The 14,592-nt window shown below is 45.7% G+C and overlaps 1 protein-coding gene across 7 annotated transcripts in view; it reads left to right on the top strand.

Moving 5' to 3' along the window:
- The window catches only part of LRMDA (leucine rich melanocyte differentiation associated), a 1,014,087-nt gene that overhangs the window by 581,428 nt on the left and 418,067 nt on the right, over positions 1 to 14,592 (top strand). For 4 of the 7 annotated variants that reach the window (XR_015724813.1, XM_087863000.1, XM_087863003.1 and 1 more), the window contains exon 5: positions 6,984 to 7,101. Coding sequence is in view for 6 of the 7 variants with exons in the window: in XM_087863000.1 (XP_087719126.1) it covers positions 6,984 to 7,101 (118 nt within the window). In the remaining variant the exon portion in view is untranslated. Of the gene's footprint in view, positions 1 to 6,983; positions 7,102 to 8,976; positions 9,015 to 14,592 lie in introns of all 7 variants that reach the window. The other 3 variants (XM_087863004.1, XM_087863001.1, XM_087862999.1) reach the window with 1 other exon arrangement.

Below are 14,592 nucleotides of genomic sequence, written 5' to 3'. Positions count from 1 at the left end.
CATGGCTCATTTAGTGCTGTCTGAAAAAATTTCTTATTGATTGGCATCCTCTGTGGTTATGTGATGTAATATTTATAATATGTCACCCAGCCATACATCAAAACAAGTACGTCTGTTTCATTTCTACGGGAGGTGTTGATTTCAGAGAGGTCAGCCCACTTTTAGGTCACGTTGTGGCCAACCACTGGAGCAGAAGTGGGAAGTGACTAGATTTATGGAGTTATTGGAAATGGCTTCACAGATGCTTTCTGCTGATGCCTTCTTCCCACTCCCCAAGTCACCCCTCTTCCTTCCTTCCTTACCCCCTGTGCACACAGTTGGATTTTCTTGGCACATATCCCCGTAGTAAAACGGGCTCATTAAATCTGTATGCGGGCATGAACATACTACCGAGTTGTTGAGCGGTGCCCTGGTCCTGCTGGGGCAGGAGCGAACCAGGCCTGGATTTTTTTCTTTGCCATTCATCATGGCTCATGGCTGAGAAATGTCCTTGCCTTGTTACTGTACGAGCTTAAACCTGCCCGTGCTTTGCTGTGTGTACACACTGTGCTACTATTTTGGGATGAATGTTGAATGAAGGCGAATGTGATAACAAGCAGCCTTCAGGATTTGGGTGGGAAGAGAGTGGTGTGGCAGAGCTTGGTCGGCTTGGGAGGCCCACCGTCCTACTAAGAAACCACTGAGGTCTGCTGTGGACTTCAACACTAGCCAAACAATGAGTCAAGTGTGAGAGACCTGGGTGCCCAGAGTGGTCTGTTTCTTGTCTTCCTTCACAGTTCTTTTCTTTCTTCTTCCTGCAGGAAAGACAATGGAATGAAAGTCAACAGTTCGCAAAGAGCTAGACCTGGCTTGTCAAATAAGGATTTGGTCTCATGGTCTCTTAGCTGTATTTCTGTCACGAAACTCTTTGCCATTCATTCTCTCCTGCCACTCCAATCGCTGCTTGGCCTCTCCTTCCTCCCGCCTCCTCAGTAGGCCCCTCTGTATTTCTCACAACTTTAAATTATTTAAAACGTGACACCCTTTCTTTGTTCCCTCACAGAGAGCAGCCCGAGGCCTGCCCAGTGTCTGTAGCACTCAGCCAAAGGGAAGGAGGGAGGGACCCTCCGCAGTCTGTTGGCCGTCCTGGGCTGCCACCATTTCCCAGCCAAATAGGAGCTATAAAACTTGTGGCTTACATAACCCAGCTAGCATTCTCCAGCTAATCTACAATCTGGGCTTTGAAGATCACAAGAAAGCAAAGGTCACGACCCAGAGATCAAAGTGACAGAAGCCCACAGAGTAATTGCTGGTTACCCTCCGTAGAGGGCCTTGCTCTGTCCTGTGGGTGTGTTGTTTGCATGGAGACTTCAAACATGCTGCCGGCGAACTGGGAGGAAAATCAGCTGGCCTTTGCCAGTTGTCAGGCATTCATTAATGCTCTAGGTGAGCTCACCTCGGCTCATCGGAGTGAGATCATTGTCATCTCTCCGAGCGTCTGGAGTTATTCCACTCACAGTGTTTGTCATTACTCTTTGGTCTTTATTGACTTTTTCTCACAGCCCTCCTTTACCTGGAGGTGTGAGGGGTGGTTATATAAGGGAATTGGAGTAATAAGAAAGGAGGCTATGGATGTGTTTGTTGGAAATTAACTTTGAGGCACACAGAATTCAAGCAGGCGAAAGCTTAAGACAGACGTAGGCATCATCAAGCTTGTTCTCTTCAGTGTGCAGATGGGGAAACCAAAGCTCAGGATGGTGGCGGAGACTGAACCAAGATCACACAGCAAAATAAGCCCAGAGTCTAGACCCTTTCCTCTGCCCCTTTAGTCCCCACGCTTTTTGTTATGAAGACCTCTCCTCTGATTAATTTTCTGCCCCTTTCGTCTCTTTAATAAGCTTTGGTTTCCTTAATAAGCTACACTTAAGCCATTGCTAACTTTTTAAAATTAGACACATTTAGCTGTTGATGAGTGTTTTTGATCAGCATGAGGTAACCGGTGTTACCAAACGGGGTTGATGTAATCCAGTCAAAAGCAGAGAAGCTTGATGTTTTGCTGGCGTGCTCACTCTATTCTGTTAGGCTTCGTGAAAGATTGAGACAAAGTTCCTGGGTCACCCGTTCCTGACTTCAGGGGCCCCTGGTAGAGCATCGGTAGCTCTCACCGTGTCTCCCCACCACCCCCATGCACAGGAGCAGGGAGGCAACAAGAGCTCATGCGAAGGATGGGCATTCTATATGGCCATAAGTGGAAAGAGGTAGGAAAAAACTCCCGGTGACCTTGCATTCTGATTCCCTTAGGATCCAGACGCTTGGTATTTCTTTAGATAGAGTCTCCTCAGAGATAGAAACATGGTGGCCAATCCCGGGAGCAAACAACGGAGAGCTGTCCAGGTGTTTCTGGGATTGTGTGGTGTTACGGGGAGCAGCTAGCTCTACCGCTCCCCCCCCCCCGCCCGAGGTAGCAGTTTGAGCAGAAGCAAAGAGCATCCTCCTCTACCTTTGAAGTCTAGATGAAAAATGCCAGAGCTTTGGGATTCAGGCAGAGAAAATTGATTTGGGAGCAAACAAACAAACAAAAAAGACTTTCTGCTCTCCTTTTCTCCCCCTGCCAGTTTTGGGTGTCTCCTTAGAGGACTCCTGTAAGAAAATGGACCACTGAATATGAAACGAGAGAGAACCTGAAAAGCTCTGTGTGTGGGTCTCACTTTTTGAGAATCTGCTTTCAGACGGAAACAAATGGGTCTTTACACACCTTCCCGGGAGCCCTGATTTTCTTCTTGATAACCTCACCTTCCACATCACAGCCAAGAGTGTCCCTGACTTCCCGCCCCCAGCCCCAGGGCTTTCGCCTGGCCACCTTGGGAAGGTCAGGAAAATTGGAGTTGCCCTCTGGAACTGGGGACATGAGACTCAGAACTTAGACCGATCTCTTTTCATTAAGCAGTGCCCTGGCTTAACAAGCAGTTTTATAAATCTGAAGCTGTCTCCGGGTGTCGCAGGATTTATAGACGGGGGTTTCTGCCATAAAGTGGTTTATGATGGCTGCCTTCTGTGTTATTAGTAGCTGTCTCTTCCTTCAACCATTGCTGTTTGATAATAGCCTTAAAACACCCAGAATTACTTACCTGCAAGCCCCATTCCCGATAGCCCCTGTTGACAGTCTGAATAAGTTTACTGCCCTTTTGTTGTACTTTACCTTCAAAACAAACTGATTGAACCATCAATAGCTCGTGGAAGCTGACAGAGGCATGTCATCTGGACTAGCCCTTGTGATTGCAGGTTATCTGGGGGAGTTAACCTTCCCGCATTGTTAACTGAAATGTTTTATGTACTATGCAACTTTAGGATACGGCTGTGATAACCCCAGTAACTAAGTAATACATCACGGTAAAGAGATTTTGTTGCAACAAATAACCCTGGATTAAATTTACAAGGGTCGAATTGATATTGTAAAAGCCTTCATTCTGTGGCTTCGGGAATCCTCAGTTGTATTTTTATGGCAAACTTGTATTATACTCGGGATTGAAGCTGCAGCTTTTGACACCCTGACATGACCTAGAACAAAGGGAAATAGATCTCCCAAGACTGGGATGGGACAGGCGGGCAGAAAGCCCACTGACTTATCACTTGGCAGTAATGTTTGGAGCTAGTTCCAAACCACCCGGGGGCAAGGAGATTTGGTGGATGTGGCTGCCTTCTGGGCGCTGTGTACCACAGACACTGGGGTAGGGCAGACCATGAGCAGAATCGGGATGGAGATTCCCCACCACCTCACCAACCTCATCATTCCAAAACTATTATTCGCCATGGTGTTATTTTCACTTGGACAGTGGTTTGCAACACGATCCGTGGCATCAACCATCCTGAGAACTTATTGGAAATGTACATTCCAGGCCCTACTCTCTAGGGGATCAGAAATTCTGGGGGTGGGGTCCTGTGGTCTGTGTTTCCACAAGACGTCCAGGGGATGCTGGTGCCCTCTTGAGAGTGACTGTGCTGGAATATAAGCTCCTTGAGAGCAGGGACCTTGTCTGTTTCGAGCCTCACCTTATTCTCTGCACCTGGCACAGTTTATGACAGGTGGTAGCAGCTCACTAATTATTGGTCGTGTGAGTGAATGTATGAAGCCATCTCTAAGGGAGGAACTTTGGACCCTGGGCTGAGTCTCAGGCTGAATTATTTGGGAGCAAGCCTTCCTAGTGTCCCTCAAACCTCTCCAAGCACTCACCACCTAGGAAACCCCAGGCTGGCCGTCAGGATGGGAGTCAAGTCAGCCCTAGTTTCAGGGATGACTGGCAGCCTATTTCATGGGCTGTTTCTTCGATTGTATAAGACGAGTGCTCTGAAAACAGCAGCTCTTTGTCATCTAAAATTTTTAACTAGCTTAAAAGCCAGCACCTCTCTCTCTCTCCTTTGATTTCAGGGCTGTGATCCAAAGTGGGGCAAAATGACAACGTGCTGTCTGTTGTCATCATGGTTCCTGCCAGCCCCGTGAAGACATCTTTCATTCCATCATTAAACATTGGCTGATTTTCTAATACTGATGTTTTCTTCACCTGAATATTCATCTTTTCCCACCCTACACTTAGTGGGTGTCTTTACTTCTCTGAGCGTCACTCCTGACATATTGTTTCCATCTGTACATGTCTTTATTTGAAAGAATCTGTTGTCATCAAGACTTTTCTGCTATACGCAGAAGATGGAAGTTTTCTCTGACACTGACTGAGGCCAGTGGGAGTTCTACTGGAGGATAGAAGTTCATTTGAGGCTTCGTGGAAACTTTCTGATTTTGGATAAGGTTAGAGGGCATTTGTAAAGGAAAGGGAGAGGCTCAGGGAGAGATTGGAAAGAAGATCATAGATTGAGAACGGGGAGGAAGCCGGAAGTCGATAGTCAAATTTCCAGGACCTCAGGTGTTGGGGTGAACATTTATGGGGAAGAAAAGTATACCTCAAAAGAACTGCTTATTTTCATTAAGGAGTATTTCGACTAGAAGCCTCTATGCTGTTTTCTCTGGCATTTCAGTCATCAGCCAAACCTTTGGGCAAGTATATGGAGGCCACCTGGTGATGTGAGACCATCTTATGAAGGTGGAAGCTGGCCTTGGGAACCCAAGGCTCCCGTAAGGAGGGGGTCATGCTAAATACCCCCAGGTAATGTTTGCACCGAGAACAAGCTCAGCGCTTAGGATTGCTTTAGGGTTTGGTTCTTTGAAGATCACTTGAGATTTCTTGTTTCTCCTCTTTCTCCTCCAGCCATTAGTTTTCACTCATTCAGTGAGTAATGTTAGGTCCCTTTCTCTGTGCTCCCCAGAATTACTTTGTGCATAACCCCAATCTCGGCACTTAGCTGTGGGGTTTCTAATTTTTCTGTGTGAGTCTATCTTCCCCATTATATCAAGAACCCCTTTAAAAGCAGAAATCATGTTATAATCACCTCTGTGTACCTAGGGCCTGGCACATGGTAGGTGCTCAAGAAATATTCATACAACTTAAACAAACTGGTATTTTATTGAGTCCATTCTAATACTACTTTTTGAGATAATATGAGGGTAAGAAAAAAAAGTCCCTGCCTTTAAGAAGCTCATAGGTGAGGACATCAACTGAACACCAATAAAATGATTAAAAAACAACCAGATGTTAGATGGTATGGTGCTCACAGTGTATCCTGGGAGTGCAGAGAAGGGAGACAACAATGTGGTCTGGAGATGCAGAAGAAAAGTTCATGTGGGTTGGGATTTGAAAGATGAGTGAATACTGAAGAGGCTGAATACAGGAAGGAAATGACAGATTCCTATGGAGATAATTTATTCCTCTTGACATTGGATACTTACCTCTTCTTCCTAAGCAGGACAGGGTCTAAGCAATGGCTCCTTTGAGTGATCAAGTATGGGGGCTCGATGGAAAGCATCTGGGTTGGTAACTGTCCCTGAAGAAGACGTATAGGCAGGTGTCTATACCTTTTATGTATGTATTAAATGTTTATGTACCTACCCCATGGCCACCTGGATCTTCTCATCAATTCCAAATATACCTGCTTGAGGACAGTTCATCACACAAGCAGCCATTAGCTTATCCATGGAGGCCATGATGGACACCAAAGACTCTTTCTGGGGGAATCTGTATTAGTATTTGTTGAGCTATTAAATGCATATCCCCTATAAACTGATTCTTCTTGTTTCACCTTGGTAAAAATTATCTTCATAGTGCCAGTGTGGAAGTAACTCAGGGATGATGAGAAAATCCTCAAGTCCCCTCTTCAATTCTTCAAGGAAACATTTCTCAGTTATGTGCACTCCTTCCTTCTATCTCAAAGTCATGTATGTTATTACAGCCTCTGGTTTATTGTCCTGGATGGCCAGTCAGTGTCTCTTGTCTTAGTTTCAAATTGAAGATGTGTTTTGTTTTGTTTTAAAGATTTTATTTTTAAGTAATCTCTACATCCATTGTGGTGGCTTAAACTCACAACCCCGAAATCAAGAGTCACGGGCTCTACTGACTGAGCCAGCCAAGCTTCCCAAAGATTTGCTTATCTCTCAGAAATGAGAGTTACACAGATGACCACAGGAATGGCAATGACATAAATGGTACAATTAGGTTGTAGGTTAGTTTCCCTGAGAACTTTCTGCATAGCAAAGAAGCCAGGCCCATTTCTAGAAAGGAGGGGCAGTTGTGGGGGGGTGGGTACACTGATAGAATCTTCCTGCCTCATCAGGTGCGTGCGTGTGCGTGTGTGTGTGTGTGTGTGTGTGTGTGTCTACATTTGAATCAAGAACAATCAATAGTGTACATTTTTAAGGATTAGTTGTATGTGTAAAATATAATTATTTAGATTTCTGCAAAGAGTGATTATTCATTCTTCATGAAAGAAAAGAGAAGCAGCAGCCAAGATCTAAACTTCTGAAGACCTAATGATGTAGATCCCTGAGCATGAGACAAATTGCATGGATCTTTGAGGCCATCACCTACCCTCCTGAGTTGTCTCTGACTGTTTTCTTTCAGATGCTTTGTTCTGCACAAGCTGCCCAATTTGAAGTTTCTGGATGCCCGGAAAGTAACCAGACAAGAACGAGAGGAAGCTTTGCTCAGAGGGTCGTTCATGAAAGTGGTGAAGCCCAAGGTAAGGCGCCTACTTTCTGGTCTTCACAAGGGGTTTATGTCTTGTCTCACTGATTATTATTTGCACGTTAGAGGATGTTCTTCTGTGTTTGGAACGCAGGAGAGATCTGCAACCAGGGTTGTATCCGTGGGTACACTGTTGGCCTAACAAGACGTAGGACTGGGAATAAATTGGATCTTCCTGTGATCCATCTAAGGGGACCTTATTTGTAAGGTGATTTCACCCAGGTGGCTCTTTTACCAATAAAGCAGCACCATACACAGCCCAATGGTGATGTTCTGGGGGGAAGATTTCAGGTCTCCTTGAAGATGTTTCTTTTACAAAGTGAGGCCTCTGCAGGTCTGTTGCCGAGAAAGGAGAAAGAAGTAAGCTTGGGGTATTTACTTTTCCTCAGGTGGGTAACATTCGTTCAGTGACCCACAGGGAGCTCTCCTTTCTTGGGGCCATAGTGAAGGTAGGGGAGAGTGATTTTCTTCTGTTCACAAGGTATGAGGGCTCAAGAGCTCTCGGAGATATTATTAGTGAGAAAGGTCATTTTTTTCTGACAATGTGACCTGGGACTAGCATATCGCCACATGCAGCTCCCCAGAGCTCCTGGGAATAGTTTTACTGACCTTTCCTTTATCCGCTGAGTCTGCATCCAGGTCATGGAAGTGAATATGGTGTCATCTTAATGACAGCATTGATGAGGCAAGGGAGATGTGGCTTTGAGTCTTGGATTCAGATTCAAGGAGATTTTTAAGGATGTGAAACATTTTCTCTTTGGGAGGAGCTGGGATTCTTCCGTGAAGCCCAAGGCTGGAGAATGGACCACATGACTCTTGATGACCCCTTTTGAGGTCCCTCACTGCCCCAGGGCCCCGTGGAACTACCCAGTCACTTCCTGTGGGACCCTAGCTTGTGTGTTGAAAACACTGGCCCAGAAATCCTGGAGGTCTGGTTTGTCCTCGCTTATTGACTTAGAGCGCCTTGCACATGCATTGGAAATGATTAAGAGGGAAAGAGAAAAAAACAAACGGAACCAAAACAGAAAAACGAAACCTCTTCCATCAAGTTGCTTGGCTGGCAGCAGACCTCAGGCCACTTTTTTTCCCTTGAATCCATGAGGTGCAACTTATTTCCCGTTATGCTGAATAAAATTACTAACAGTTGTGGAAATATATGATACGGAGGGTATAATACTGGCAGATAAATGTATTGTTACCTGTTTCAGCATGTGGGAAATTAATTGAGTGATTCGTTTCATAGCTATTAAAGTGTTAACAGTTTTCCTTATTGAGACACACATTCGATGTATTGCTCATGACTGCCTTTAGTTATTCCAGCTTTTGTAATTTTGTCCAAATGAAAGAATTTATTTCTTGGCCTCCCCCCCCCCTTTTTTTTTTTTTGGTTAAAAGATTCCAGAGGCAGCCGACATCACCAAACAAAGGACAACAAATGAACTGTTTATAATATCTTGGGTTCCTGCCCATTCCACATTTTCCACCTTCATGTATGCATGCATGTTACAGGACAGATCCGTATTTCTCCGGCTCCCCCTGTTCTTGACAGGGGAAACACTACATTGTCCCAGGAAATCAGAAGAAGCACTAATACAATACCCACCACGTGTGCTCACCACTGCCCTAAGGCTCTTTGTATTCTAATCTGTGAGTCCTCAGGCAACCCTGCAATGTAGGAGGAAGGGAGCACTGGCTGACTCTGCAGGTGGGGTAACTGAGGCCTGGAGGTGTTAATTGGGCAGCCCGGCTAGTTAGAGCTGGGACTGGGGCTGGACTGGTGTGTCTGACCACAGAGCCACACCCTTCGACTCCGATCTTACCCCTGGAGCAAGTGAGCCACCCATTTTCCCCGTGCATTTCTCTGTTGCAGATAAAAGCCTCGGAAGAAGGCCTAGAGGAAGAAAACAGGTAAAAGCTGAACTGCTCTCTTGGGGTCAGATGGCAGAAAGCTGAACTGCTCTCTTGGGGTCAGATGGCAGCCGGGGCTGAAACCCCGCCCGGCTTTGAAAGCAGGCAGGCATGGCTCCTTAAAGTCCAGTAGTAGCTGGCTCTCTGAGTCATGAACAGCGTCAGCAGAAATGCTTTTCAAAGCTCCAGATTAGTTTCTAATCAATTATAGAATTAGCTTATGTTTGTGTGATTGACTCCCACATCTTTACTAATGGTGTTAAGCTTAAAAATACCCATTAATTATTTGAGGAGAGACAAAAACACTCTCAAAGCATGGGGATCTTCAGCTGTTATCTTTTCGGAGAGTCACACGATTTCCAAACTGGAGAGGCCTTCTGAAATCAGCTGGTCTGTGCTGTCACTTGATGGGTGAAAGAACCGGGTGAGGGTGTAGTTTCCGGAGGCACCCCCCTGTCCCCCCGCCCCGCCTGGTCCCACGGAGGCAGAGCCGGGGTCAGAAGGCAGGGGCCCGGGCTTCCGGTTGAGTGCTCTATCTGCGCCCGGATGCTTCGAGCGCACAGGACTGACTTCGCTGTGCTCCTGCTTGCACGGCCCACTCATGCTTCTCTCGAATGCCAGGGAACTCCCCCAGGCCTGTTTTCAGGATACGCATTGGTACTTTTCTTGCGGATAGCAGGAGGCCAAATGAGTTTCTTGCTGAATTAATAAATTGGCGCTAAAAAGGCTGGTTCTCGCCTGCGCGCAGTGTGTGCAGACGTCTGTTTGTTCCTGCGCAGGTGTGCATACACGCTCTCTGTCTCTGTGTGTGTATACATATATATGTTCTGGGAGGTCTGTGTACACTCGGAGTCGGCTTCTAAGTGGAGAGCGATTTCCTCCCCGTGAATTGCCGACGTTGTGCTGAGCACACTTGCTGAAGACCTATTTCTCATCACAGAGTCGGAATGGCAAGTTGGCTTCTGTCCTTTCTCAGGCAGCAGAGGCCCTGTTGTGCTCGTTCAGCAGAATGCTCTGATGGATGATGGAGGGGGCCGTGATTTGGGGAGCTGTTTTCATTTTATTCCTGACATAAAGTATTTGGGAGAATGGAAAATGCCTCTCCAATCACAGCTCTTGCCTTGGAGGTAGGGGACAGGCAGTCTGGGTGTTCTCGGCTGACGCAGATGCAAAATCATCCAGAACTCATAAAGCCCCTATGTCACAAAGGTTTGATTTGTACCTGGCAGGCCCTGGCGCCTGAGCACGAGTTCACTCTAGCCTTCTGCCGTGATGACACATTTCCCTTCCATCGCTGCCTTTTGGCTTTTGTTGTTTAAAAGCTGCTTTCTGTCTGAGCTCTGATTGTCCTATAGAAAGATGCCATCATTCATTAGGGAAGTGATAGCTAATTCTACAATGGACTCTTCTAGACTGGTGTGTTTGTCTTGTGAGTTAATGGACCTACGACAGCTAGGCTTCCCTCATTTCCTGGAATTTTAAAGAAAAGCTGTATCTTTTGCAAATATTGGCCATGGAATCATGCCATTGTCAATGCCGAGAGCACCAAGCTGGATGCAGAGAAGGTGGGGACACCCCCAAAGAAGGGCTTCTGTGATGGCCAGACCATGATCCCCCTTGCCACATCAGGGAACATAAATCAAAGGGGCGCGAGGCCTGTCCAGGAGGGTATGCATGGCGGGCATGCCAGCCCTACACATCAGACAGTTCAAGAATCCGACAGTCGGAATTGCTTAATTATGTCCTGGCTTTGTAATTATTCATCCCTGTTCTGGCAAAGAGCACGGTTGTCATTTCTTTGACATAATTATTTAAAGCTGAGCCCTCTTGTTTACAGGCATGTATATGAAGTTGGCTACCAACTGTGTAATGTTCAGAACCTTATAGAAGCAGTGGGGAGAGCAGCTACAGGGACAGCTGGCCCGAGAATCACAGCCTGTGTTAGAAAGTGTTTTGACATGTGTACTTTTGATTATATTTGTGGCCATTCTGTTATAGGTGAGAGAAGGTAATAGGTATGTTTGTGGGTGTCAGCATGTCCTTGAAAATATGTGATGCATGCCTTTATGTGGGCCTGCCTGGGTTTCCTATCCTGTGTAGTTGTGTATTTGTATAGTTTATATATTTGTGTGTGTGTATCTTTGAAATAGTCTTTTTTCCTGATGGGGTGGAAGCTGTGTGTGTGTGTGTGTGTGTGTGTGTGTGTGTCCCAGAAAAGGAGGGAAAGGGAGAGGAGGAGGAGGGAAGGAGGGAGAGGAAGACGTGATGGATTAAAGGAATAAACTTCTGAGTCTATGTACCTTCTGGAAATCTTTTTTATTCCTGACCTTAAACTGAAAGTTGGACGTTATTTGGGGTCTGAGGATCGCCTCCTTCCAGGGCCACACTACACAGTCCCGCTCCTCACACTGGCACGAGGACCCAACTCCCTGGTTTCCTTTGGCTTCCTTCATCTGTGTCTACGTTTTTGGACTGATACACACACAACAATGGCAGCCCAGGATAAAGATACGTAATAGGAGCTTTGGGAAGCCAGCTTCTGTCAGGATGAAGCAGCCCCTCATCTACCGAGATGTCAGCTCCATGAGGGTAGGAACTTGCCTGTTTTTATTGCCCCCGTATCCCCAGGGCCTAGTTTATAGCAGAGGCTCAGCCAATACTCGTCAAAAGAGTGAACTGGAAACAGCAGAGCCTTTTGGAAGATCCATCGTGAAAGGTGGTCCATTTTTTTTTTTATTGCTTCAATATGGTCTTCTGGAAAAGCAGGGAAGGGACCTCTGCCTTAAAAAAAAATGTAATAGCTTGAATCTGTGCGTTGGCAGAAAGGAGAGATTCTGGGTTGTGTATTTGTTTTTCCAAAGGGTTTACCCCCGGATTACTTACGATGGCAAAACCTCCGGCCGCCCTGATTGCCAGCCTGGGCTTCTCCAGCAGATAGTATTGCTGGGGAAGGCAAGGGTGTGATCTGAGCTCACGCTCCCTGTCACTGTGCACAGTGTTCTCTGCGTCCTTCTCTCGGAATCCACCTGCTCCTATGAAGGCTTGTGGGAAATAAAAACTAGCTTTTCTCAGCAAACATATTGAGGTGCTCCACAAATCTATGTGTAGTTTAAATGAGATTTTCCTGGTCTTAGCTGCCATTGTCGTGTGTGTGTGTGTGTGTGTGTGTGTGTGTGTGTGTGTGTGTCTATTCCATGAAGGAGCACTGCCTAGTGGCTTGCTTGGTTTACTTAATTGTTTTATGCCTAGTCGAATTCTTCCCTACCTGCTACCTTGTTCTGAAGCACAGTGTGCGTATCTTTTGTACCTTCTGTTATGCCAGTCTGGCACAGTTGCAAACATGTAGGAGGTTATTAGAAACTACCTCTAAATTGATTACAATTTTTAACATTTACTCTATACTGTTTTCAGGAATATATATTTTATATAAAGCCACGGTATGCCTATAAATAAATATTGTAAACCACATATACATGCACTTAAATAGGTGATAAGTTAATATATATTGAAAGTTCTTTACCGTGCCAAACGTTCAGAAGAAAACTAAAAATGTCAGTTTATTTTCTGGATATTTCTAATTACCTGAATATGTTAGTGTTTTATTGTTCTTTTCTGTTTTCACGCAGATGTTTCCTGTCTACAGACATATTCAGATTCTATTTTCAGTTGCTTTATAGTAAATTTTGAAGGGAGGAAAAAATTTTAAATTAATTTATTTTTTGGAAGATGCTTGGGTGATGTGTTTGGAAACAACTCCAGAAGCAAAAAATTTGCAGTCTGTTTGTTTTTCAGTCTTCTTCCTGATTTCACAGTTTGCCACATTCGTCGGAGGGAGGGGGGAGGATTTTATATTTCTCCATTTTTAGCAGCATGGCATCTTGTGTCTCAAGTAAATGCTTTCAGAGTACTGTTCTTTGGGGGCAATTTTGGTATGCCTTCATTGCCTTGCTTTTGCATGGCAACCATCTGTAATCAAAGATAGGGACATTTTATCTCCTGCTCCTGAGCAAAGCCTTAGGGACAGAGAGTCGAAATCCATAGTAGGGAGAAGGAAAGTGAAACAGAAGTGTTGGTGCTGAAGGCAGCTTCTCGGAGCCTCTCCCAGAAGTCCCTGGGGCCTGGCCAGGTGCTGAGCACAGAGCAGGTGTCACTCTAATCCATTAGGCCCAAGGTCTCATGAGAGATTGTTGTGTCTCTGTTGGAGCCACTGGCTTTCACTGCATCCCAGTGGCCCAACTCTTCCTCTTTTTGGCCTCCCTCTACCGTGCTCACTTTTGTCCACAGATGTTTAGACAGACACGTGCCTAGAGAATCATGGAAGTAAGTGGCATTCTTTAGGGAATTCGATCCCTAGGATACTTCATACAGCTCTAGAACTTCACAGTTGGCACAAGAGTGGTAGAGTTCACTGTTTATCTAAAATTGTGTATTTCTTTTTACTTCCCCATTCTATTGACTTTGGCCTTGGCCATGTGATGCTTTGGCTAATGGGATGTGAGTGCGGGTGACAGCATGCCAATTCTGGGCCACAGCCTTATGAGGTACCATGTGTTTCCACTCACTCCTCTCGTGTGCCTGCCATTTGCTGTGAAAAGAACACAAAATACACACTGAGCAGGCCTGAACCTAGACTGCAGCCTGAAGCAGATCTACCGCTGCCAATCACAGACCTCTGCATAAGAGATAAATTCTTGTTGTAAGCCGCTAGGATTTTGAGTAGTGTTGCTGCAGGAACTTGACTAATAGGTAGGCCATCCATCCATCCATCCATCCTGCCCTCTGGTCCTTCCCTGGCCACTTGAACCAGGGCTCTTAACTAGGACACAACTTTTTAGTTTTTGGTGTCACAACATCAACTTCTTGAGGCTTTCTGGATGCTTAGCTAATTAGGATTGCAAGGTCAGCCCAAGAGTTGATCGACTGCCCAGTAATACATTATTAGATGTGTTGGCACTTTCCTGATATATGAGTAAATACAATGCCTAGCATGTATTGTGTTCAGTGTGTTCTAGATATTGTATCAGTGACTTAGCAATATTATCCTGAATCTACAAATGAGGAAACTGATGATCAGAGAATTTATGTGTATCACCTGAAATTACAGAGCAATGTAGAATCAGCTTCTTCCTTGGGTCTCCCTAGGCTCCAAAGCTCACCCTTTTTCCCCAATGTATCTTAAATTTCATTAACAGGCATGAAAATATGATGGGAGGTAGGAGTAAAAGAGTGGGAAGATGAGGATGTGGAAGGGAACCAAAGGTAACTTTGTGATTTGACTTTCTGACTACTCCCCACTCCAACCCATTTTGGTGAAATGCATGGTCTAGGCAGAGAATTGTAGGAGCTGGGCCACGGAGGGCTCAGTTTCTTAGGCCAAGTTTGCAATTTAATTTGAGGATGAGGAGGAACCTTGGCAAGGTTTGAAGTGGGAGGAAAGTATGGGTAGGTCTCTGCTGGGAGAGGGAGTGATAGCGCCCTGTGCACAGCAGGTACGGTAGACAGCTGTGAGAGGCAGCCACTGGCCCAGGGCTTCCCAGCATTCAGAATGCCCCGGCCACTGTAGGTGCTCAGATGGCCA

This window comes from Ursus americanus, chromosome 6 (assembly GCF_024610735.1).
Source record: "Ursus americanus isolate L20-20 chromosome 6, mUrsAme1.1.p, whole genome shotgun sequence".
Lineage (NCBI taxonomy): Eukaryota > Metazoa > Chordata > Mammalia > Carnivora > Ursidae > Ursus > Ursus americanus.
This window is presented reverse-complemented; position numbering and strand designations above follow the sequence as displayed.